Source organism: Macaca fascicularis, chromosome 11 (assembly GCF_037993035.2).
Source record: "Macaca fascicularis isolate 582-1 chromosome 11, T2T-MFA8v1.1".
Classification (NCBI taxonomy): Eukaryota; Metazoa; Chordata; class Mammalia; order Primates; family Cercopithecidae; genus Macaca; species Macaca fascicularis.
The window spans coordinates 2,788,148-2,814,477 of record NC_088385.1 but is presented as its reverse complement, the minus strand read 5'-3'; the positions used below and the strand labels follow the sequence as shown (position 1 = coordinate 2,814,477).

General features: G+C 41.2%; 1 protein-coding gene across 7 annotated transcripts in view; it reads left to right on the top strand.

Annotated features, from left to right (window-relative positions):
- The window catches only part of DCP1B (decapping mRNA 1B), a 65,336-nt gene extending 39,214 nt beyond the window's left edge, over nucleotides 1–26,122 (top strand). For 4 of the 7 annotated variants that reach the window (XM_065523555.1, XM_005569810.4, XM_074006079.1 and 1 more), the window contains 5 exons: nucleotides 129–264; nucleotides 9,266–9,394; nucleotides 11,515–12,390; nucleotides 15,529–15,777; nucleotides 18,536–18,766. In XM_065523555.1, the coding sequence (XP_065379627.1) occupies nucleotides 129–264; nucleotides 9,266–9,394; nucleotides 11,515–12,390; nucleotides 15,529–15,777; nucleotides 18,536–18,616 (1,471 nt within the window). In that variant the 3' untranslated portion in view covers nucleotides 18,617–18,766. Of the gene's footprint in view, nucleotides 1–128; nucleotides 265–9,265; nucleotides 9,395–11,514; nucleotides 12,391–14,449; nucleotides 15,778–18,535; nucleotides 18,767–25,910 lie in introns of those variants that run through there. The other 3 variants (XR_012419870.1, XR_012419869.1, XM_005569811.5) reach the window with 3 other exon arrangements.
- Nucleotides 26,123–26,330: the final 208 nt, after the last annotated feature.

Below are 26,330 nucleotides of genomic sequence, written 5' to 3'. Positions count from 1 at the left end.
CTAAGCAGCCTTATTTCTAATATGGTTGTAACAGGATGAAAACACCTAGGTGAGAACTGGGATGGTTTTAAACACTGTCTGTGTTGAATTGGTTTTTCTCGTTTGGACTTTCCCCTCTGTTTTTCTAGTCTAACTCAGTATGAACAGTTGAAAGCCCATCAGGGAACTGGAGCAGGAATTTCCCCGATGATCCTCAATTCAGGAGAGGGCAAAGAAGTAGATATTTTACGAATGCTCCTCAAGGCCAAAGACGAATACACAAAGGTGAGTGTTTGCCCTTCCTTGTGATACATACACACTTCAGTTCTGCAGTGGGAATATTCTTGTTTAGGAACACTAGGTGCTGTGGGTGCTGTTCCTTCCACCAAACGAAATTATATTACAAATAAAAAATCTTTATTTGCCTTTAGTAAGCTAAAGGAAACTGTTTGCCTTTAGATGGATTAAAAAATAGCCTGAGAAGTCAATAGCCTTCATATATACAAACAGAAGACTTACTACAAGACCCCAATTTACAGTAGCAACAAATGAATATAAAATTGTTTGCAATAAAATTCACAAGAAATGGATAAAACCTAAAGAAAATGTTTAAAAACTCCTGAAAGGCATAAAAATAGACTTGAACAAATGGAAACATACACCCTATTGTTGGATAAGAAGGTTCAACATAAAACTCTTAAAAAAAAATCTCTACATTTAAGGTGATCACTAAATAAATACCACTGGTTTCTTTTCAACCTCCCTCCCCACTTCTCCCTTACTCTCTGATCCAGACAAGTTGATTGTAAGGCTCATGGGAAGAAATATGCAAGAAAGAATAGCTGGGAAAATCCTGGCAAAGAAGAGCGATATTAGTAGGGGTTGGAGATGGGGGAGATGAGGTGGGATGGAGCAAACTCTCCCTGATTTTAAAACATTGAAGTCTAAACATTTCAAACAGTATGGTATTGATGATATTGATACCTAACAGCCCAATAGACCAATGGGGACAGATTTAAGATTCTAAGTCTAGGATTAAATCCAGTTGTATATGAAATCTAGGATATGATAAAGATGATAATCTCAAGTCAGCTATTTGAGTGAATTTTTAAATAAATGGTGTTGGGGCAAATGGTAGCCATTTGGAAAAATACAAAATTGAGTCTGTACCTTACAACATACACCAGGATAAATTCCAAATGTATTAGAAATTTAAATGTAAAAATATGATGATTCAAGTACCAGAAGAAAATCTGTATGGATTTCTTTATAATCTAGGAAAAGAGAAATCTTTCAGTTATGCCTTAAAACCCAAAAGCGATTAATTAAACTACATAAAAATAAAATAACATTTTACAAGGTTTAAATACAACACAAGCAAATAGAAAGATACAAAAACAACTGAGAAAAAAATTGTTTACACCAGAATAACAGGAAGGTTATTTTATGAAGAGCTCCTAAAAATTAAGAATTACAAGATTAACACTAGAAAAATGGGCAAAAAATAAAAATTTTAAAAAATTATAGAATTTGGAAACTAGCTGAAATAAACGTATCTAACTGAATATCATATTATGATATAATTACTTAGAAAAAAATTAGAGTGACTTCAAAACCCGCTGCTTGAACTGAATACTCTTAGTGGGTTATATTTTAAGGACAAAAAGAACTGCAAGAAATTATAAACTTCATTCATTGGTTTTATTGTTTATAGTAATGTTGGCATTTTAATTTTTCTACTGTTGGCATTGTAATTTTTCTACTGTTGTGGGTATAACAAATACGAAATTAGATAAACGTGGTTGGAACCAAAACCTTAGTGTAAGGGGAAAAAAATCAAATCTAATAAGTTAAAACTATATATGTGGAAATTAAGTGGAAATATCAGAATTAGTTCATGTTTTGTTTCTTAGGTATAGAAACAAAAAATAGAGTTTCTAACTGTTGCCCTGAAAGGACATAAAAATAAAAGTGGCAGTAAGCATCTATATCACCCAGATTGTTATTTCTAAATATTACTTCCTTCCAAAAGATGTCAGGGCTCTTTAAAGAAATTTCTGATTCCAGGTCTGGAATAGTAAAACTAATAGGGTCATGTGAAAGGGCACAGTAATCAGCTTCAAGGACACTGACCAGAGCATCAGATTCTTACATCAATAGGAATGACTGTAATGGATTAAAACACATTGAATGTATAAAAATCTGTGAGTTCATGGTAATGAGAAAGAGAGCAAGCAAACCAAACATAAAACCAAGCAGAATAGTTGTTAGTCATCCTTTGAAGGTGCTAAGGCACCAACCCCTTCCTCTGAAGCTTGGTAATTAATGGGAATGAATTAAGCTTTTATCCTGCCTGCCCTAAAGGGACTGTATCTCAGAGTAATCAAACAGCCCTGGTCAGTGAGGGAGAGCTCTTCTCTACCAAAGAATTCCAGCTGGTACATGTGGAGGGAATCATAGAACTTAAAGACACTCCAGTTAAAATAATTGATTCAGGCGGTGATCATCAGTAATATTAATGTTACGGGAAGGGTTGATAGAAACTTGACAGTGGAAGCGTCAGTCTGCCTCCACCTGAACCCCATTGATTATCATCATTAATAATCAATGATTATTATATCATAGATAACCAGACACTCTGGCTTCCTAATGTGGTAAGATGTCAAATGCACAGCACCATCTTGAAATATTCTTGCCCAAAGAGTTGATCGTGAATCTCATTAAACCTTGAGCTCTAACTTTTTAGTTTACAGAAAGTGAAAGTGAGGGAGGGAGTGAGGGGAGACCAGGTAGAAAAACAAATTAAATGATGCCACGAGGAAGCAATCAGAAAAATCCTGAATGAAGTGGCACATAAGAGCAGTTGAACAAGTTTCTTTAGCATGCTTTGCCTTGACTGTGAGCTTCTTGAGTACAAAGAACGTCCTTTATTTATCTTTATATCCCTTGTTGTCTTCAAAGTACTTAGCACATGATGAGTGCTGAATAATGGCTGTTGAATGAAGGAAGGAATATGAATGTGAATGAGCCACAGTTTAATTCTCCTTCTATTGTGTGGCCTGGACAGAGATGCCTCAGTCTCAGCTTCAGACACTAACAACTATTTCTATACTCGTTTTGTGTTTTTTTAATTCTTCAAAAGTCATCAAAATATGTTATGATGACTTGGCAACTAGTTGGATAATTAAATAGTTATACTTATTAATTATACTATATTATGCACACTAAAGATTAATCTTCAAAAGGTGACATTTCTGCCCTCTAGGAACTTGATGTTCTGTGAAGACAGCATAACAATGGCAAATAAATAATAAATAGAAATATTGAACACAACTATTTTCCTTTCTTTCCCTTCCTCCTCTCAACATACAAATACCTTGTATTGTTTCTGTTTTTTATCTTCTATATGTTATAATGCTTTGATATCTTAAAATCCTTTCTGGCTGGGGAGACCGCCCCTCCTAGGGCCGGCCAGTTTTCAGAGGTAGCGGAGCACGCCTTTAATACGTACACTCACCAATCTTGAGCGATCTACATCTCCTCTCTCTGGCCTGTATAATATTCCTCTGCCTTAATTATCCCAGGGCCGGGTACCCAGCAACTAGGCGCCACTCACACAGTTCAGAGCCTGCTAGAGTTTCTCAAACTGGCCAGGCTTAACCTGTTTCCCATGCCCTGCCTTGCCTACGCCTTCCCCTTGCTGCTGAGGCTTCCACATGTGGCCCTGTGCAGCGTGGCATGCCTCTCGTCTCCAGGACCTGTGAGTATAATCAACTTTGTTTTCCTGAAGACTCCCCTGGGTCTCCTCTGGCCTCACTGGAGTGACCAGCACGTAAAAGAACGGCACACACATTCTGTCTTGCTCAGGAACACTCATACACGGTTCTGGAGATTTAATTTAGGCCATCACTTTATACTGTGCCTGTGTCTTGGAATATTTTTCCCTTTATTTTATTTACCCTTCAGAATTTACATATCCTTTAAGGCTTAGTAAAAATGACACTTTTTATGTGGAGTTTTCCCAGATCTCTTCAGTCAAATTAATTACTCTTCCATGTGAACTCAGTCTATTACTATTTAAAACTTATTTTGTTCTTCCTCATTTATTACATTAAGTCAGCTTCTCCCAGTACACTGTAAACTGGTTGAAGTTAAAACAATGTTCTGTTCATCTTTATGCCCTCACAGATTTGTTATAATGTTGACATGCAGACACTTGATTCCTGTGTAGACGATGCTTTTCTGTAAAAATCAAATACATGTTGTTATATGTGTAATGTCAGTTGCTCCAACTGTGAGATAAATAGTAGAGGAAATTATTTCTTCTTCCATTAACAGCCAGATGTTGTGATACAGTGTGCCAGGACACCTGCATGATTATGCTACTTTCCTAGTCTACATTTTTCTTGGTTTGTCATTGCGCAGTACAGGAACCCTTGGAGTCTTCAAGCCTTCCCTGAGATGGCCTAGATCATTCTTCTAACCCGACTACCCTCTACCAATATTTGGAGCTCCTGCCAAACAGAATACCCATGCTGCTTCCTGAGAGTGCTTTCATGCTTTTTCTCATACTGTTCCCTCCCCTTCTGCAACCATCAAAATAGGATCAATCTTTCAGGGCCCGTTTCAGATGTTCTTTTTCCATCACCGTATTTTTGGCCTGCCTAACTAGGTGTGCATGCGCCCTGCTAGCTGCCAGTGCCTTATGTCTGGAAGGAGCATTCCATCGCCTTCTTACATTCGTGTTGTCTCTGCACTCACACACAGATATTTAAGAAATGACCCTGAGGAGACTGGTTCTGAGATAGAAGAAAGGGGTGAAATGGAGAGGTGGTGAGAGAAGGAAAACAGAATTTTCCTTCAGAGTTATTGTTGGGAAGTGAGTCTCCGTTGCTTAAAGTGTTCAAGAAGAGATTGAACCTATTGGTGATGTGATAAAATAATTTGGCTTGTGTTGGATAACTATTAAACTAAAAGACTTTGGAGATGCTTTCCAATGCTAGACTTACTTTTTTTGAAGTTTTATTTTTTAAATTATTTTTAATGAAAAATTAAAATTGTATATATTTATGGTATACAGTGTGATATTTTGATATGCATGTATCTTATAGGATGCCTAAATCAAGCTAATTAACACATGTATTACCTCACACATTTATCATTTTTGTGTGGTAAAAATAGTTAAAATCTACTTTTTTAGCAACTTTCAGTATGCAATATATTAGTACTAACTAAAGTCATCATGATGTACAATAAAATCTCCTGAACTTATTCCTCCTGTCAGATTGAAAGTTTCTATCCTTTGACCAACATCTCCAAAATCCTCCTACCCCCAGCCTCCGGCAACTACCAGCCTGCTGTGCTTCAATGGGTTCAGCTTCTCTGGATTTCACGTGGGAGTGAAATCATACAATATTTGCCTTTCTGTGCCTGGTTTATTTCACCTAATATAATGTCCTCCAGGTTATCCATGTTGTTGCAAATGACAGAATTTCCTTCTTTTTAAAGGCTGAATAGTATTCCATTGTGTTTATATACCACGTTTTCTTTATCCATTCATTCCTTGATGGACACTTAGGTTTATTCCATCTATTGGCTATTGTAATGTTGCGGTGAACACAGGAATGCAGCTATCTCTTCAACATACTGATTTCATTTTCCTGGGATATATACCCAGAAATGGGATTCTTCGATCATGTGGTAGTTCTATTTCTAATGTTCTGAGGGGACAACATACTATTTTTTTTTTTTTTTTTTTTGAGACAGAGTCTCGCTCTGTCGCCCAGGCTGGAGTTCAGTGGCACTATCTCAGCTCACTGCAAGCTCCACCTCCTGAGTTCACACCATTCTCCTGCCTCAGCCTCCCGAGTAGCTGGGACTACAGGCGCCTGCCACCGCGCCCAGCTAATTTTTTGTGTGTTTTTAGTAGAGACGGGGTTTCACCCTGTTAGCCAGGATGGTCTCCATCTCCTGACCCCGTGATCTGCCCGCCTCTGCCTCCCAAAGTGCTGGGATTACAGGTATGAGCCACTGCGCCCGGCCCAACGTACTATTTTCCATAGTAGCTATGCTAACTAATATTCCCATCAACAGTATTCAAGGATTTCCTTTTCTGTACATCCTTGCCAACACTTACATTTTGCCTTTTGGATGGTAGACATTCTACCAGGTTTGAGGTGATCTCTCACTGTGGTTTTAATTTGCATTTCCCTGATGATTAGTGATGTCGAGCATTTTTCATATACCTGTTGGCCACATGTATGTCTTCTTTTGAAAAATGTCCACTCAGGCCCTTTGTCTATTTTTTGATCAGAACATTTGTTTTCTTTTCCTCCTGTTGAGTTGTTTGAGATCCTTATATATTTTGGACATTAATCTTTTATCGTATGTATGGTGTGCAGGTATTTTCCTCCACTCCGTAGGTCATCTCTTCACTCTGTTGTTTCCTTTGCTGTGCAAAAGCCTTTTGGTTGGATGTAATCTCATTTGTCTCTTTTGCTTTTGTTGCCTATCCTTAGGGTCACATCAAAAAAATCATTGCCCAGACCGATGTTAGGAAGCTTTTCTCTTGTTTTCTTCCAGTAGGTTTATAGTTTCAGGCCTTATGTTTAAGTCTCTCTAGAATTCTTAAAGTTGTGAACATCCCAAGAAGTGGAAGCAGGAAAAATGTCGAGCTCTCCGTATATATGATACTGGTAAAGTGAAGTCTGTCTAGTTTACAGGAGGTTAATAAAATAATTTGAAAACTTATTTTGGCCGAAATTTTGTGCATTCTCTTTTGAGAAAAAACTTTCTGTGAATCTGCTTTAAAGTAGCAAAGATATTAATTTGCATTTAATCTCTTTTTATATCCGCCCTATTCAATTTCTAGTTGAGATGCGAGTGAACAATAAAATAACCAAATTTTAGTAAGAACAAGAGTCAGGACCAGAAATGATCTACAGGCTGCATAGTTAGGCTTGGAGTATTCAGAAGTGGACTATTTGTGTTTTGTGGTTTAAGACAATAATTAATGGCTCTTTTCTGGATATAGCTGTGAGTTATTTATGGAATTACAGAAATTTTTTTGTTGAATGATAAAATTCAACAGAATATAAAAAGAAAAATCACCCATAATCCTATAACCCAAAGATAGAAACTTTTTACACTTTTATTGTATTTTGTTTCAGACGTCTCTCTTGGCATAAATACATATGTTTATGTATGTATGTATTTGTGTGTGATTAAAACTGGATTATATGACATACTTTTTGAGGTTTTATTGTATTTTAACCTCAGCATCCAACAGAGGAAGTTTTTGAGGTTTTAAAGAAATGCCTTGCCAGGCGTGGTGGCTCATGCCTGTAATCCCAGCACTTTGCGAGGCCGAGGTGGGCAGATCACGAGGTCAGGAGATCGAGACCATCCTGGCTGACACGGTGAAACCCCGTCTCTACTAAAACTACAAAAAATTAGCCAGGCGAGGTGGCGGGCGCCTGTAGTCCCAGCTACTCGGGAGGCTGAGGCAGGAGAATGGCGTGAACCCGGAAGGCGGAGCTTGCAGTGAGCCGAGATCGCGCCACTGCACTCCAGCTTGGGTATCAGAGCGAGACTCCCTCTCAAAAAAAAAAAAAAGGAAATGCCTCAGGTTCTCTGTGAAGAATCCATTATATACTTTTTCAGAAACTGTTTTTCCCCCAGGATTTTAAAGATATTTGGGTCGGGAAAAGCATAGAAAACTAAACAACTGGAAAATGAGCTACAAACTACTGAGGTGGATGATTAATTCTGAGCACTCTGACAAGAGGGAGCAATTGTTACATAAAAGCAAGGCTTTGTGGGTAGACAGTTGTAGTGACACAGAAAACAGCTTCTGGAGATACATTTTAACTAGGAAAAGCTATCAGGGTTACGCGCATTAACAGACAAAGCAGCCTCTTAGCCCAATGGATATGGGCAGAGGGAAGCTGGGAAAAATCGGCTTTTCTTTGCCGGATATTCAGTGTTTCTGAACATAGAAAAAGAAGAAATACAGAAAGGGTCATTCAAAGAAAGTAAGCATTCACGTTCTTTTAAATAGCAAGGCTTTTCATGCCAGAATTGTGTAAGGGATTACATCTTAGCCTGTATTCTTGTCTTGTCTTGGTTCTCCATGAGTTGGGAAAGCCAGGCCAGTTGGTCCGTGCAGCCCATACCATCATTCACCTAAGAAGAATTGGAAAGAACACTCGATGACTTATAAGGTGATTTCGCATCCCACATAATACTTGTGCTGAATATAGAAATTATTGATGGAATGCCCGGAAGAAAATGATTAATGTTTTGTATGGTTAACCTCACCGTGCATATAGTGGTAATAGATGCCACACCCCTAGATTGCTGGATTAGAAAATACACATTGATAACTGTAAAATACATTGGGAATGTTGGGTTCCTGAGGGACAAGATTGTGTTTATATCTCATTTCATGTCAGGTACAGTGTGGAATAATTTGGGGCCTGAGGCCTTGGTTGTACAGTGGAAACTAATGATGCTTCGGAGAGTCTGTAGTACAGAAAGCAGCATTTTATATTGTTTTATTTAGTGTTTTCACAAACTAGACACCAGTATCATTGCCATGCTCTTTTTGTTATGAATCCTACTGTGTTAGCAATTGCATGGTTGGTTAGATTAATATTTGATAATGAGTCAGTGTTGGAAATGATGAGATTTATCTCTTGTCTCTTTCTCTACAAAATTCTAATTTGTAGTAAGTGGCTCAGAATGCTCAGATTTGAATTATTCTGTTTATGCAAGAAGTCATTTATTAAATAAAGATGATGTTAGTAATTTTTAAATCAGTGGTTTGAGTCAGCTTTTTGGTTTGTAGATCAAAAAAGGTTTAGTTGCTTTGTTACTCTCCAGTTTTAAGTCAACTGCTTAAATTGTCCAGACATGTTATTTAAGGAATGGTTTCTATATTTGTTTATCATTGAAAGGCATTAGACTACATATATTTAAATGTATAGTCGATATATTAAGCATAGAACCTTTCAATTATACAGGTGTCTAAGAACCCCTGGTCCTGGAGGCTGGTGGTGTTAGTATTATTTAGAGCACTGAATTGTCCAACTAAGAAAAATTAAATTTGAACTTGATTTATACTCAAACACAGCTCTTAGAGAAATTTAAGAGATTTTGTTTTGTGCATGAAAATTTATCAAAAACACAGCCATCTACAAATTAGATAAGAAGTAAAAAGGTAGTCTTTTAAAAAGACTAAATCTTTTCTAAGCCAAAAACGAGGTGATTTTTTTTTCTGTTTCAGTGTAAAACCTGTTCTGAGCCAAAAAAGATAACCAGTTCCTCTGCCATCTATGACAATCCCAATCTCATCAAACCAATTCCAGTGAAACCCAGTGAAAACCAGCAACAGCGTATACCTCAGCCCAACCAGGTACGGAGTCCTCTGCTTGTCGTATTCAGTGTGTCTCTAGAATTCTTAGAGAACTTTGACCCAGAATATAGTCAGGGGAGGGCCTGGTGGTGTTGAAGAATGCTTTCAGATAAACCCAGGAAAGAGGGATTTCAAAATACAGATTTTTTCATTATTAATAACTTACTCTTCTTAGAAGAGGGTTAAAGTTTTTACTTTTGGCATATACCACATTCTTTGCTAATCTCTTGTGAACTTGAACTCCTTAAAAGATAATGTATTTTTTAAAAAACAACGCACAGTGGCTCAAGCCTGTAATCCCAGCACTTTGGGAGGCTGAGGCAATGGGATCACTTGAGGCCAGAAGTTTGAGAGCAGCCTGGGCAACATAGTGAGACTCCATCTCTACAATAAAATTAGCCCGGCATGATGGCGTGCACCTATAGTCCTAGCTACTCTGGAGGCTGAGGCAGGAGGATCACTTGAGCTCAGGAGTTTGAGGCTACAGTGAGCTATGAGATGTGCCACTGCACTCTACCCTGGGCAAGAAAGCAAGACCATGTCTCAGAAAACAAAAACAAACAAAAAAACACCCTAGAAAACTAACAACATTGTCAGAGATGACAGAAACATTGGGTCCATATTCTTCTGGGGTGGGTGGTTTCCCTAGGCCACCTAAGAGAACAACAACCAAGGCAACAAAATTGAGTTGAACACTTCTGAGCACCTCCTCTGTGCCAAATGCAGTGCTAGCACAATAGATGGGGGTAGCTGCTGCAGAGAGCTCAGAGTCCAGAGGAGTGGTATAAAATTCCTCTTCAGACATGATGACTTGTCACTGTATTTGCAATCTAAATTAGAAATACTACAGCAACTTTTGTGTTAGTGTGTGTGTGTGTGTGTGTGTGTATATATATATTTCAGAATAGTACAGCAGTGACAAAAATTGTCAATCTGCAGGTCCCATTAATGATTGTAAATATAATATTGCTGTGTCATTTTATCACGACTATGACTAATTAAAAAGATTTTCTTAAAGGAATTAGTTTAAATCAATTTTGAAAATGAACATGGAGCCAAAAGACATAAAGACTAGTAATGAAAATCTTATATTGAATTTTGAAAGAGAAGAAATCTAATTTTTAGCTTGCTTTTTATTGCTTGTTTTCCATGGAAAGTTTTTATTATATTTTGATAGCGAGACCTGAATATGTTGACTTTAAAATGAAGCTCGTGTTTTCTTTTCCTTTTTTTTTTTTTGAGACAGGGTTTCATTTCTGTTACCCAGGCTGGAGTGCAGTGGCACCATCTCAGCTCACTGCACCTCTGTCTCCTGGGCTCAAGCAATCCTCCCACCTCAGCCTCCCGAGTAGCTGGGACTACAGGCGTGTGCTGCCACAGCCGGCAATTTCTGTATTTTTTGTAGAGATGGGGTTTCGCCATGTTGCCCAGGCTGGTCTTGAACTCCTTAGCTCAAGCAGTCTGCCTGCCTTGGCCTCCCAAAGTGCAAGAATTACAGGCATGAGCCACTGTGCCTGGCCTCCTGTTTTCTCAGTGCAACAATGCAGAAAGCAACATAAGTAAAAAGCAGGAAGGAAGTAGCTTTGTAACTGGCTGGGCCAAGGTAGATTTTATGTATCCAAGGACTTTTTAAATCCTACTGGTATATATTTGAAAGGATCAAGTTAGATTAAAAGTCTTCCGTTTCTTTCCAGCCCTAGATTTCCATAATCCTGTGAACAACTACTAGAAATTCTGAAATTCTTATATGCCTTTGTATTCTCATATTACTCTGCAGGCTTAGATGGACTTCCTATTAAAGAGATTGTTTATTTTTTTAGTGCATATAATTTCCTACCAAGGTGGTTCCCAATCTGTGAAACCCCAGGCCCTTGAAGACCTTATACCTATTTTATCAGTCAACAGATAGTAAAATATAACAACTGTTTTGGGGGTGTACGGGATCATGATGTGAAAAATTTTGACATTAAAAAGGGGGTCTTTAAAGTTGATTATAAGTTTTTCATTCTCTGTAATCCTTTGTAGATAGAATAAGTCATCAGATAAGTTATGTTTCATAGTGCTCCCTTATATAACCAAATTGTTTGTAGACTCATGTCAGATCTCTTTATTTTTTCCAGACCTTAGACCCTGAACCCCAACACTTATCCTTGACAGCTCTGTTTAGGAAGCAGGACAAAGCTACATGTCAGGAAACTGTGGAGCCTCCACAGAATCTCCACCAGCAGCAGCAGCAGCAGCAGCAGCAGCAGCAAGAGAAGCTTCCAATTAGGCAGGGGGTTGTACGCTCCCTGTCCTATGAGGAACCCAAAAGACACTCACCCTCTATCGAGAAGCAGCTCTGTCCAGCCATTCAGAAACTCATGGTCAGGAGCGCAGACCTCCACCCATTGTCAGAGCTGCCTGAAAACCGGCCGTGTGAAAATGGCAGTACCCCTTCTGTGCGAGAAGTTTTTACAGGACCCGTCCAGCCAGGGTCTCCTCACAACGGTGGGATTTCTCGTGGTGTACAAAATGCTTCGAGAACTCAGAACCTGTTCGAGAAACTTCAGAGTATCCCAGGGACAGCAAACAAGTGTGACCCTAGTACACCAGCACCTGCTGGCTCAGCTGCCCTGAACCGCAGCAGAGCTCCCACTTCTGTCACCCCTGCAGCTCCAGGAAAGGGTCTGACTCAGCCACCACAGGCCTATTTCAATGGCTCCCTTCCACCTCACACAGTAGGACGTCAGGCTCATGGAAGAGAACAGTCCACACTCCCAAGACAAACACTCCCCATCTCTGGTAATCAGACTGGCAGTTCTGGAGTGATCTCCCCTCAAGAGCTACTGAAGAAGCTTCAGATTGTGCAGCAGGAGCAGCAGCTGCATGCCTCTAACCGGCCGGCCTTGGCCGCTAAGTTTCCTGTGCTCACTCAGAGCTCTGGAACAGGGAAACCCTTGGAATCCTGGATCAACAAGACATCCAGCACAGAACAGCAGACTCCTCTTTTCCAGGTAAATCTGTACCGGGGCAAAATAAAAGAGCCTGGGCAGCATAGCCAGACCCTGTCTCTAAAAAAACAAAACTTAGCCGGGCTTGGTGTCACAGGCCTATAGTCCCAGCTACTCGGGAGGCTGAGGTAGGAGATTCCCTTGAGCTCAAGAGGCGGAGGTTACAGTGAGCCATGATCGTGCCACTGCACTCCAGCCTGGGTGGCAGACCGAGACCCTGTGTGTTAAGAAAAAAAAAGACAAAGAAAAAGGTATTACTATAATGCAGTGAAATTCAGAGTCCACCTCTGTGCTCTAGGGACCAGCGTGCCACATACATTTCTGTTTGGAGCAGGCTGCTGGAAGCCACCTCCATGCATCTTGATTGCCTGAACTTTCTACCTGGAAGGAAAATCTTCACTTTGGTTAACAATCTGAGAACTTCTTCCCACCTTTTTGAGAGCATTTACTTGTAGAGTTAAATCTTCATAATGTTAGGAGGTCTGAAGACCAACACAGACATGGGAGAAAACCCTAAGTTTTGACTATAGGAACTTAGTATGATCTGCCTTGAAATCAATCTGGAATGCCAAGCATCTGACCTCTTCTTGTTTTTCAGTCCACAGTAAATTATTGCTTATTCACTTATTTAGTAAATATTTTTGAGCACTTACTATGTGTCAGGGATTGTCTACATGTGGGTACATAATGATGAAGAAAACAGATTCCTTACCTCTACCCACAGCCCATGCTGTAGGTTCTTGAAATAAACAAAAAATAGCATATTTCCTCCTTAAAGGTGCAGCCTGTTTTTATCCTTCTCTGTATTGTCAGTATAGCCTACTGAAGATCAGGAGAGATGCGCATGCCACCCACCTCCACCCCCCACACAAACTGCCAGAGAGGGAGAATATGACCGTTTTTAGAAATATTCTGTCCTCTGGGGAACATGCTTCTCCATGTCTATCACTGACTTCGGACAGTGAGGAAACCACAAGCTATTGATCATCTGCCTGTGGGTAACATCTGGAGATCTGACACTGAATTGTTTTCCCTTTGGATTGGAACACATTCATTGAAAGTACATTGGGTTTAAAAATTGGAAAGTTCTCCCTGTGTATCACATATCTAATCACTGGCCCTTCATCATGTTTTGTTGTATACCTTTTTTTTTGTTTTTTGAGATGGAGTTTCACTCTTGTTGCCAGGCTGGAGTACAATTGTGCGATCTCGGCTCACTGTAACCTCCACCTCCTGGGTTCAAGTGATTCTCCTGCCTCAGCCTCTTGAGTCACAGGGATTACAGGCACCTGCCACCACACCCGGCTAATTTTTTGTGTTTTTTTAGTAGAGATGGGGTGTCACCATGTTGGCCAAGCTGGTCTCGACCTCTTGACCTCAGGTGATCCACCCACCTCGGGCTCCCAAAGTGCTGGGATTACAGTCGTGAGCCACTGCACCTGGCCTGTTATGTAATTTATAACAGTTTCTCAAAAATCTTTCACTTTTGGCTGGGCATGGTGACTCATGCCTATAATCCTAGCACTTTGGGAGGTTAAGATGGGAGAATCACTTGAACCCAGGAGTTTCAGACCAGCCTGGGCAACATAGTGAGACCCTGTCTCTACAAGAATTTTCTGTTTTTAATTAGCCGGGTGTGGTGGCACGCCTCTGTGGTCCCAGCTACTTGGGAGGCTGAAGTGGGAAGATTGCTTGAGCCCAAGAGGTTGAGGCTGCAGTCAACCATGTTCGCACCACTGCATTCCAGCCTGGGCAATAGAGTGAGACCCTGTCGCAAAACAAAAAATTCAGTTTTCTGAAAACAAAGATCTTAGGCATGGACCAAAAGTCTTTGTGAGCCCCTGAGTCCAAGTGTTCTCATTTCTTATTTATTAACATCCCAAATCTGAGTACTGACTGCTCTAGGAACAATATTTGTAACTCCCACTCCCCCTCATTTCAGTGTTATTGTCTGTCTTTTAAAAATGTCTGCTTTTTCTCTCTTTGATGATTTAGAATGAGAAGAATGGGGTGAATATAGTCTGACTTAAATTTCTGATGTACAACTCCTTTGACTTTTCAGTACTCACAAATATCAAGAGCCAAGTGAGAAAGGCAAGCATTGCAGCAGCCCACGCTGTGCTCAGAATGCCTGACTCCTCCTCCGGGAGCACCACTGCTCAGCGCCGCTCCTCGGAATGTCACGTAGGGACAAGTTAAAAGAGACAGCCTGCCTTCCTCTAGGCCAGCTTCTGCTCAAAGAGGTGCTGAGGGACTGATGATAAAATTACAGCACCTTCTAGCTTGCCGGCCTCCATGCCTCCCTCTTAGGAGTTCTTTTGGGGAGTTCGGAGGCTGAGAAATAACATTCTTTTTCTTCCCTGAGTTAGAAGCAAATGATAGCTGTAGGAGTCAGTCAGATTAGGATCAAAATGTCACTTGCATAACTGAAAGGGCTGTTAGAAAACTTGGTTTCAGGTCTGTTTGCCAAGGGAGTTAGACTCACCAGACAGCCCCGGCAGGGCTGAGCAACAGGCAGCCTGGTCACCCCAAACACATCAGCTGCAGAAGCGGAAGCCGCGGGCTCCCTGCAGGCAGGCGGGCTGTGTCGGGAGAGGACCCAGAAGGGGTGGAACCCACACGTCGCTCTCCCTCCCAGTGAGAAGCGAGTGAGGCCGCAGGAGGAGGGGACTTGCTCTCACAGCGCCTCCTGTGCTCCGGGGTCAGGAGGGGAAATGGGTAGGCCCCTAACAAGGGTGGCGGGTCACACAGGTTGTGAGACCTTTAGGTCAGAGTCATGGACAGCCAGGTCTAAGGAAAAGGTCAGAAATCTAAATGCACTTGCCAGATACTAGTAGCCTGAAAAATAAGCTGTCACCCAGAGGCCAGGCTTCATATGCAGTGGGAGCAGCCACCACAGCAGACGATACCAGAGCTGCTCAGTGAAGCCAAAGGAAGGTGCACGGAGAGTGGAACAAGAATCAGTTACCCGTAGACTTCTCAGCTAGGGAAGCTGTGGACAGGGCATGCTTAGACCACCTGTATTTGCCGCTGCAAGCTGTCATGCCATGAGCTACTCCTGAGCCCCGCCCTCTGTGTGTATTTGCTGCGATGCCGTGAGCTGTTCCTGAGCCGCGCCCTCTGTGTATTTCCTGTGAGCAGGTCATCTCACCTCGGCGCATCCCTGCTACAGCAGCTCCTTCTCTGCTCATGTCCCCCATGGTGTTCGCACAGCCCACTTCTGTCCCGCCAAAGGAAAGGGAGAGCGGCCCCTTGCCTGTGGGAGGCCAGGAGCCACCTGCTGCCACCACCAGCCTCCTCCTGCCCATACAGGGCCCGGAGCCCTCCGTGATCACCAGCAGCCCACTCACCAAGCTCCAGCTCCAGGAGGCACTGCTGTACCTCATTCAGGTAAGCGGGCACGTCGTCTGCCTTTGCACCGGACTGCGCCGGTCGGCCTCCTGGCTGCAAGTATGAGATAAAGACTGAGCCAAGGCCTGCTTAGCTTCCGTGAGAATAACAGGTGTGTGCAACAACTCATCCTGACCCCAGCGGCTTCTGTGCTCAGTTAGCTCGGTGTTATGTATAATACCAAGTGTGGCTTTGGGTGTCTCAGCTTTTCAAGGATTTTGTAATGTGAAGGACTCTAAGGCCTCCAAGCTGTCACCTGTCAGAAGGGAAGGAAGCATACGCTGGGAATTAAGCAGTCCCTGAGAGGACCCTGGGTGCTACTGGGGGCCCACACAGAAAACTCACCATTGGGAAGTAGAGGTGGGAGCAGTCCTGGGCAAGGGGCCGTCTGCTGAGTGGGGAGCAGGCCACTGAGTGAGTGGAAAACAGGGAGGGAAGCAAGTAATGGCCATGGCTGCTACAGGTGTGTTTTACGAGTCATTTTGAAACCTGCTCATTAGGACGGGATGGAGTGACAGGACTCCTTGTGAGCCGCTTGCCTCACTTGTCTATGAAATTATGAAATAATAATGAGTGCTATAATAGCTAGCACTCCACAGAGCTGGTGCCGGGCCGTGTTTTAAGTGCTACATACCTATTAACTCATTCACTCCTTTACACAACAATCCTGTTATTTTTCCCATTCTACAGACAAGGAAACTGAGGCTGAGCAACTGGCCTGAGGCACAGAACTATAAGCAGAGCTGGAATGCCCCCTAGCCTGGCCCCCGAGTGCCACTTCCCACGTACTCTCCCGTGGCCCTTGAATATTACCAGGGACCAGCCTCGGAAGAACATTTAGCACAGGTGCCCTAGCAAAGCACACCCAAAAAAATCAATGGTAGTCCTTGAAAAGTGGAACATTTGTAGCCAGACAGACTTCAGATACCCCAGTTAACTCTTTTTGGTAGATAATCTTTAAGAAAACCTTCGTGGTACTTTGCTTAAGCATCAGATGTTCTTCAGAGAGCAGGCCAGCCCCTTCTGTGGTTGTCTTATCCTACTTAAAAAGACAATGGTCTCGATTAGTACAACATTTGTAAAAAGGTTATATGTTGGCCAGGCACAGTGGCTGCTCATGCCTGTAATCCCAGCACTTTGGGAAGCCAAGGTGGGAGCATTGCTTGAGGCCAAGAGTTCGAGACCAACCTGAGCAACATAGTGAGACTACAAAAGAAGGAAACATGTTTGAGGGAGAATGAAAGGAATGGGGCTAGAAATCAGCAGAAGCATAATAACAATCAGAGATAAATACGGCAAATGATTGAGCCTTACTAATTCATAAATAAGTATCAGGATAAAAATACTTGCCACCTTTTAAAGCTATTCATGGTAAGTTCCTGAGGAATTAGATAGGACATCTGTGAACCTCTTTACTTTGAGCCAATTTCTTACGTTTGAATTTAAAAGAGTCATATGTTTTCTGGCTGATTCCATTCGCATCGTCTTGAGACTTTGTTACTCCAGAGTAGTTGCTGAACATGGCAGGTTAGAAATTACATTCCCCTTCCCTCCACCGTCTGCATGCATCGTACTTCTTCCCATGTACCACACCTCATATTCCCAGTCACTCAAGCAATCTGTTTGTCGTCTCTGCCTCTTGTTAGGACACAATCTCATGCATAGGAACTTTGTGACTACTTTGTAGGAAAAAGAGGGATAACATCACTCTCTTCATTACATGAGAATGATGCTAACTCTATGTGGGGTGCCAAGAGAGAATGAAGGGGGAATGTGAAGTGTGGGTGAATTACTAACACTGTAAAGAATTTGGGTGGGAGGGAGAAGTCTCTAGAATTAAAAAATGAGGAAAACCACTGATTAGACCATGATTCTGACTTCTTAGCCAGGCAAAAGAGCCCAGAGATTACCAGTCTTACTCCTGCCCACTTGCAAAGGCCAGAAACTTTCCATAACTTATGGGAAGACTTATATTGGCTTTGATGAAGTATTGATGAAGCATATTGCAAGTACAATCCTAAGTAATGCCCAAAACAAAGTAGACACATTGTAGGTGACTTGGAGGACCTTTAAGAACCACAGTGGCTCATGCCTGTAATCCTAACACTTGGGGGGCCAAAGTGGGAGGCTCAGTTGAGCCCAGGAGTTCAAGACCACCCTGAGCAACATAGTGAGACCCCGTCTTAACGAAAGAAAAGCCAGTCACGGTAGCATGCAACTGTAGCCCTAGCTACTCCGGAGGCTGAGGTGGGAGGATCGCTTGAACCCATGAGGTGGAGGCTGCAGTGAGCTATGATGGGACCACTGCACTTTAGCTTGGGTGACAGAGTGAGACCCAGTCTCAAAAACCCCAAAAACAAGAAACCAAAAACACACCACAGCAATCTCTTAACCAAACTTGGAGACCACTGACTTGGATCACGTCCTCCTAACGCCATGTCTTTTCAGGCAGCAGACTCAGGCTGTTCTTGAGTAAACCTTGCTCCATGCTGCCATGTGGCTGGGCTGCCCATCTGTGCTGCATGTAATGAGCTCTTGCTACTGTGCATACTGACTGTGGAAAACCATCAGCTCTGTCCAGCCTTGCCTTCAACCCCACTTAACATTCACACGTGCAATTAAAAACCACCAGCTGTTAGATCAGACAGGGAGAGATGAGTGTCTCAGTATCCAAATGCCAGTTCAGCTCTAAGACAGAGGAAGCCTTTTGTGTCTGCCAACCAAGTTACATTCTCGGGTCTTTCGATTTGTTTTCCAGAACGATGACAACTTCTTAAATATAATCTATGAAGCCTATCTCTTCAGCATGACTCAAGCAGCCATGAAAAAGACTATGTGACAGCAAGTCGGTTTAAAACTGATTTTCAAGGTCCTTCTAGAACTCTGGCACAAGGTCCTTTCATGTTGAGTGTGGTTTCCTTCAATGTTTCTGCCTTTTTTAAAAAAAATATGTATAATATGAAGTAAAATGTTTCAGATTTTTTTTATAGTCAAGTGTTTTTTATTATTATACTTTAAGTTCTGGGATACATGCACAGAACATGCAGGTTTGTTACATAGGTATACACGTGCCTTCGTGGTTTACTGCACCCATCAACCCATCATCTACATTAGGTATTTCTCCTAATGCTATTCCTCCCCTAGTCCCCCACTCAGCGACAGGCCCCAGTATGTGACATTCCCCTCCCTGTGTCCATGTGTTCTCATTGTTCAGCTGCCACTTGTGAGTGAGAACATGTGGTGTTTGGTTTTCTGTTCCTGTGTTAGTTTGCTGAGAATGATGGTTTCCAGCTTCATCCATGTCCCTGCAAAGGACATGAACTCATTCTTTTTTATGGCTGCATAGTATTCCGTGGTGTATATGTGCCACATTTTCTTTATCCAGTCTCTCATTGATGGACATTTGGGTTGGTTCCAAGTCTTTGCTATTGTGAATAGTGCTGCAGTAAACATATGTGTGCATGTGTCTTTATAGTAGAATGATAATCCTTTAATTATAGTAGAGTTACAATCCTTTGTGTATATACCCTGTAATAGGCAGAGTTATAATCCTTTGGGTATATACCCAGTAATGGGTAATAATTAGAGTTATAATCTTTTGGGTATATACCCAGTAATAGGATTGCTGGGTCAAATGGTATTTCTGGTTCTAGATCCTTGAGGAATCACTACACTGTCTTCCACAATGGTTGAACTAATTTACACTTCCACCAACAGTGTAAATGTGTTCCTGTTTCTCCACATCCTCTCCAGGATCTGTTGTTTCCTGACTTTTTAATGATCACCATTCTAACTGGTGTGAGATGGTGTCTCATTGTGGTTTTGATTTGCATTTCCCTAATGACCAGTGATGATGAGCTTTTTTTCATATGTTTGTTGGCCACATAAATGTCTTCTTTTGAGAAGTGTCTGTTCATATACTTTGTCCACTTTTTGATGGGGTTGTTTGTTTTTTCTTGTAAATTTGTTTAAGTTCCTTGTAGATTCTGGATATTAGCCCTTTGTCAGATGGGTAGATGGCAAAAATTTTCTCCCATCCTGTTCACTCTGATGATAGTTTCTTTTGCTGTGCAGAAACTCTTTAGTTTAATCAAATCCCATTTATCAATTTTGGCTTTTGTTGCCATTGCTTTTGGTGTTTTAGTCATGAAGTCCTTGCCCATGCCTATGTCCTGAATGGTATTGCATAGGTTTTCTTCTAGGATTTTTATGCTTTTAGGTCTTAAACGTTTAAGTCTTTAATCCATCTTGAGTTAATGTTGTATAAGGTGTAAGGAAGGGATCCAGTTTCAGTTTTCTGCATATGAGTAGCCAGTTTTCCCAACATCATTTATTAAATAGGGAATCCTTTCCCCATTGCTTGTTTTTGTCAGGTTTGTCAAAGATCAGAGGGTTGTGGATGTGTGGCATTATTTCTGAGGCCTCTGTTCTGTTCCATTGGTCTATATATCTGTTCTGGTATCAGTACCATGCTGTTTTTGTTACGTATAGTTTGAGGTATAGTTTGTAGTATAGTTTGAAGTCAGGTAGTGTGATGCCTCCAGCTTTGTTCTTTTTGCTTAGGATTGTCTTGGCTATATGGGCTCTTTTTTGGTTCCATATGAAATTTAAAGTAGTTTTTTCTAATTCTGTGAAGAAAGTCAGTGGTAGCTTGATGGGGATAGCATTGAATCTATAAATTACTTTGGGCAGTATGGCCATTTTGATGATATTGATTCTTCCTATCAATGAGCATGGAATGTTTTTCCATCTGTTTGTGTCCTCTCTGATTTCCTTGAGCAGTGGTTTGTAGTTCTCCTTGAAGAGGTCCTTCACATCCCTTGTAAGTTGTATTCCTAGGTATTTTGTTATCTTTGTATCAGTTGTGAATGGGAGTTCACTCATGATTTGGCTCTGTCTATTATTGGTATATAGGAATGCTTGCTATTTTTGCACATTGATTTTGTATCCTGAGACTTTGCTGACGTTGATTATCAGCTTAAGGAGATTTTGGGCTGAGACGATGGGGTTTTCTAAATATACAATCGTGTCATCTGCCAACGGAGACAATTTGACTTCCTCTATTCCTGTTTGAATACCCTTCATTTCTTTCTCTTGTTTGATTGCCCTGGCCAGAACTTGCAATACTATGTTGAATGGGAGTGGTGAGAGAGGGCATCCTTGTCTTGTGCCAGTTTTCAAAGGGAATGCTTCCAGCTTTTGCCCATTCAGTATGATATTGGCTGTGGGTTTGTCATAAATAGCTCTTAGTATTTTGAGATACGTTCCTTCAATACCTAGTTTATTGAGAGTCTTTAGCATGAAGCGGTGTTGGATTTTATCGAAGGCCTTTTCTGCATCTATTGAGATAATCATGTAGTTTTTGTCATTGGTTATGTTTATGTGATGGATTACATTTATTGATTTGTATATGTTAAAGCAGCCTTGCATCCCAGGGATGAAGCCGACATGATCATGGTGGATAAGCTTTTTGATGTCCTGCTGGATTCGGTTTGCCAGTATTTTATTGAGGATTTTCACTTTGATGTTCATCAGGGATATTGACCTGAAATTTTCTTTTTTTTGTTGTGTCTCTGCCAGGTTTTGGTATCAAGATGATGTTGGCCTCATAAAATGAGTTAGGGAGGCGTCCCTCTTTTTCTGTTGTTTGGAATAGTTTCAGAAGGAATGGTACCAACTCCTCTTTGTACCTCTGGTAGAATTAGGCTGTGAATCCATCTGGTCCTGGGCTTTTTTTGGTTGATAGGCTGTTAATTACTGCCTCAATTTCAGAGCTTGTTATTGGTCTATTTAGGGATTCAACTTCTTCCTGGTTTAGTCTTGGGAGGGTATGTGTGTCCAGGAGTTTATCCATTTCTTCTAGATTATCTAGTTTATTTGCATAGAGGTATTTATAGTCTTCTCTGATGGTAGTTTGTATTTCTGTGGGATCAGTGGTGATCTCCCCTTTATCATTTTTTATTATGTCTATTTGATTCTTCTCTCTTTTCTTCTTTACTAGTCTGGCTAGCAGTCTATCTATTTTGTTAATGTTTTCAAAAAACCAGCTCATGGATTCATTGATTTTTTTTTAAGGTTTTTTTATGTTTCTATCTCCTTCAGTTCTGTTCTGATTCTAGTTATTTCTTGTCTTCTGCTAGCTTTAGAATTTGTTTGCTCTTGTTTCTCTAGTTCTTTTAATTGTGATGTTAGGGTGTCGATTTTAGATCATTCCCGCTTTCTCCTATGGGCATTTAGTGCTATAAATTTCCTTCTAAACACTGCTTTAGCCGGTGCGTTATGTCTTTGTTTTCACTGGTTTCAAAGAACTTATTTATTTCTGCCTCAATTTTGTTATTTACCCAGTAGTCATTCAGGAGCAGGTTGTTCAGTTTCCATGTAGTTGTGCAGTTTTGAGTGAGTTTCTTAATCCCGAGCTCTAATTTGATTGCACTGTGATCTGAGAGACTGTTTGTTATGATTTCCTTTCTTTTACATTTGCTGGGGAGTGTTTTACTCCCAATTATGTGGTCAATTTTAGAATAAGTGCGATGTGGTGCTAAGAAGAATGTATATTCTTTTGATTTGGGGTGGAGAGTTCTGTAGATGCATATTAGGTTCATTGGTCCAGAGCTGAGTTCAGGTCCTGAATATCCTTGTTAATTTTCTGTCTCATTGATCTGTGTAATATTGACAGTGGGGTGTTAAAGTCTCCCTCTGTTATTATGTAGGAGTTTAAGTCTCTTTGTAGGTTTCTAGGAACTTGCTTTATGAATCTGGGTGCTCCTGTGTTGGGTGCATATATATTTAGGATAGTTAACTCTTCTTGTTGCATTGTTCCCTTTACCATTATGTAATGCCTTTGTCTTTTCTGATCTTTGTTGGTTTAAAGTCTGTTTTATCAGATACTAGGATTGTAACCTCTGCTTTTTTTTTTTTTTTTTTTTTTTTTTTTTGCTTTCCATTTGCTTGGTAAATAGTCCTCCATCCCTTTATTTTGAGCCTATGTGTGTCTTTGCACGTGAGATGGGTATCCTGAATACAGCACACCGATGGGTCTTGACTCGTTATCCAATTTGCCAGTCTGTGTCTTCTAATCGAGTCATTTAGCCCATTTACATTTAAGGTTAATACTGTTATGGGTGGACTTGATCCTGTCATTATGATGCTAGCTGGTTATTTTGCCCATTAGTTGATGCAGTTTCTTCATAATGTCAGTGGTCTTTACAATTTGATGTTTTTTGCAGTGGCTGGTACCAGTTTTTCCTTTCCATATTTAGTGCAGAGAGGCCTGTTAGAAGGAAAACTAACAAACAGAAAGGAATACCATCATTAACAAAAAAGACGTCCACACAAAAACCCCATCCGAAGGTCACCAACATCAAAGATAAATCCACGAAGATGAGGAAAAAACAACGCAAAAAGGCTAAAAATTCCAAAAACCAGAACACCTCTTCTTCTCCAAAGGATCACAACTCCTCACCAGCAAGGGAACAAAACTGGATGGAGAATGAATTGACAGAAGTAGGCTTCAGAAGGTGGGTAGTAAACTCTTCCGAGCTAAAGGAGCATGTTCTAACCCAGCGCAAGGAAGCTAGGAACCTTGAAAAAAGGTTAGAGGAATTGCTAACTAGAATAACCAGTTTAGAGAAGAACATAAATGACACGATGGAGCTGAAAAACACAGCACGAGAACTTCGTGAAGCGTACACAAGTATCAACAGCTGAATTGATCAAGCAGAAGAAAGGATATCAGAGATTGAAGATCAACTTAATGAAATAAAGCATGAAGACAAGATTTGAGAAAAAAAATGAAAAGGAACGAACAAAGCCTCCAAGAAATATGGGACTACTTGAAAAGACCAAACCTATGTTTGATTGGTGTACCTGAAAGTGACAGGGAAAATGGAACCAAGTTGGAAAACACTCTCCAGGATATTATCCAGGAGAACTTCCCCAACCTAGCAAGGCAGGCCAACATTCAAATTCAGGAAATACAGAGAACACCACAAAGATACTCCTCAAGAAGAGCAACCCCAAGACACATGATTGTCAGATTCACCTATGTTGAAATGAAGGAAAAAATGTTAAGGGCAGCCAGAGAGAAAGGTCAAGTTACCCACAAAGGGAAGCCCATCAGACTAACAGTGGATATCTCTGGAGAAACCCTACAAGCCAGAAGAGAGTCGGGGCCAATATTCAACATTCTTAAAGAATAGAATTTTCAGGGGCCAGGCGTGGTGGCTCACGCCTGTAATCCCAGCACTTTGGGAGGCCAAGACGGGGGGATCACAAAGTCAGATCAAGACCATCCTGGCTAACACGGTGAAACCCCGTCTGTACTAAAAATACAAAAAATTAGCCGGGCGTGGTGGCGGGTACCTATAGTCCCAGCTACTCGGGAGGCTGAGGCAGGAGAATGGCATGAACCTGGGAGGCGGAGCTTGCAGTGAGCGGAGATCGCACCACTGCACTCCAGCCTGGGCGGCAGAGCGAGACTCTGTCTTTAAAAAAGAAAAAAAAAAAAGAATAGAATTTTCGACCCAGAATTTCATATCCAGCCAAACTAAGCCTCATAGGCGAAGGAGAAATAAAATCCTTTACAGACAAGCAAATGCTGAGAGATTTTGTCACCACCGGGCCTGCCTTTCAAGTGTTTTGTTTTGTTTTGCTTTTAGAAATCATGTCCTTCAGTACACCTGGTACCAAGAATTGAGTGGGTAGGAAAATTCTTTGCTCAGGTCACTCAAGTAAATGCCAAGCTTAAAGTATGTCTCCTTACGTGTGTGGGGCCACTTTAGAAGAATCGGTGTCTCCGTGGGAAGGGCTGTTCTTTGAGCAGTGTGTAATTTCCATTAGGGAGCTCAGTGTGCACAGTGCACGCCGACCACCAGGTGGCAGTGTCGTCCCACAAGTTCGCCTACAAAGGTTTTAATGAGCCTTTGGAAGTAATGACAGTTTTCTTTTACCAAAGTAAACCTTTCATTTGTAAAAACCCAGTTGGCATGTTTTACCCAATCCTTTGAAGGAAGTTATTTCTAAAGGTATTTATAGCTGGTTTCTAGAGGATAGATGTTCTAGGAGTTGACAAATGGCCCAGATTTCCAGCAACACTTCATCCATCCCAGCCCATGGTATTTCTTTTGGACCCAAGCAGCAGGATGTGCCCGCCTAAGCTTCCGAGTGGATAGTATATCACCCTTCGCAGAACATGCTGAGGGGGAGGGCACAGGAGATTGTGACTGTGATGTTCAGGGCGTCATGATCTGCAAGCTGTGTAGAAGATCGAGTTTTATGTTCACAGAGATGAGGAGCTTAATCTTGGAAGGAGTCGGACGAGCCCCTGCCAAGTTGTTAAGAGTATGTATGGGAATCAGTCCCTGCTGAGTATTCATAATAAATAAAGCTTTGCGTTTCTATAGCCCTTCTTATTCTCGGATAATAAAAAGATCTTAGATTACTGCACAGTAGGCAGTAATTTTTATTCTCATTTTATAGTTCATAACATGGAAGCATGAGGAAAACAGGTTTCCCTACAGTTTCTGAGACCTAGGCTTGGACTTGAAGCACTAGACCTTTGTTCAGCCATGCCATCAAGTGAAAGCATTGTTAGAACACCACCTCCCCTACTCTTCTGCAGGGAGGTGCTTTTTCTTGTGAAGAGAAAGGGTGGGTGGAAAAGGGATTGACTATTACTGAACCCTTGTCATGTGCCGGACCTTGGCGAGGAGTCTACTGTGTTATCCTCCAACATTTAGGAAGCGCTGACTTCTTCTGTTTCTTTCGTATCACCTACAACATCTAACATAGTGATAAACCATGCAAAGTTTTCACAAAACACTTGAAATTAATAATTGCATATATGGTATCTCAATAGTCTTATAAGGAGAACAGGGCAAGGACAGAGACACACTTGGATCTGTTATTCCAAAGCCAATGATAATAGTGCTTGCTTCAGCAACACATGTACAAAAATGGGACAAAATCAATGATCTGCTTAACTGCTGGCAACCTTAAAAATATATCTTTGATCTTAATGACATGTTTAGAGTTGCCTCACTAGCTAAGGAGAGATGAATTCCATACTTAATGTTCCTAACATATTTGCAGTAGCAAATGATTAATTTCATGAAATATTTCTTCTTTTGCTTCAGAATTGAGTAAACAGCACAGAAAGGAATATCAGTTGCAGTACCTGATGTGAAAAGGTGCCCGTGTTCTGATGCAACAGAGGAACAAACCCAAGCCCAGCACGGTCAGACCTACCCTGCAGGCTTCAGTCGGGCCTTTCTAGGTCAACACCACAGTCATCTGTTTTGAAAAATAATAAATTCTCCATCCTTTACTGGAATAAATCATTTCAAAAGGGACAGGCCCAATTCATTTAGACCAAAGACGAAGGCAGCCTTTAAAGGGCAGTTGGTGATGGAGTGCTTATTTCTTCTACACAGCAGAGCAGATGAGAGTGTCTTTGTACAAAAGGACTTTCTCTAGTGAGTCCAAGAAACAGATCAAAAAGGGTTATCTAAGGCACCCAAAGTTAGATTTCATAAATAAATGGGCTTTTCTTCTTT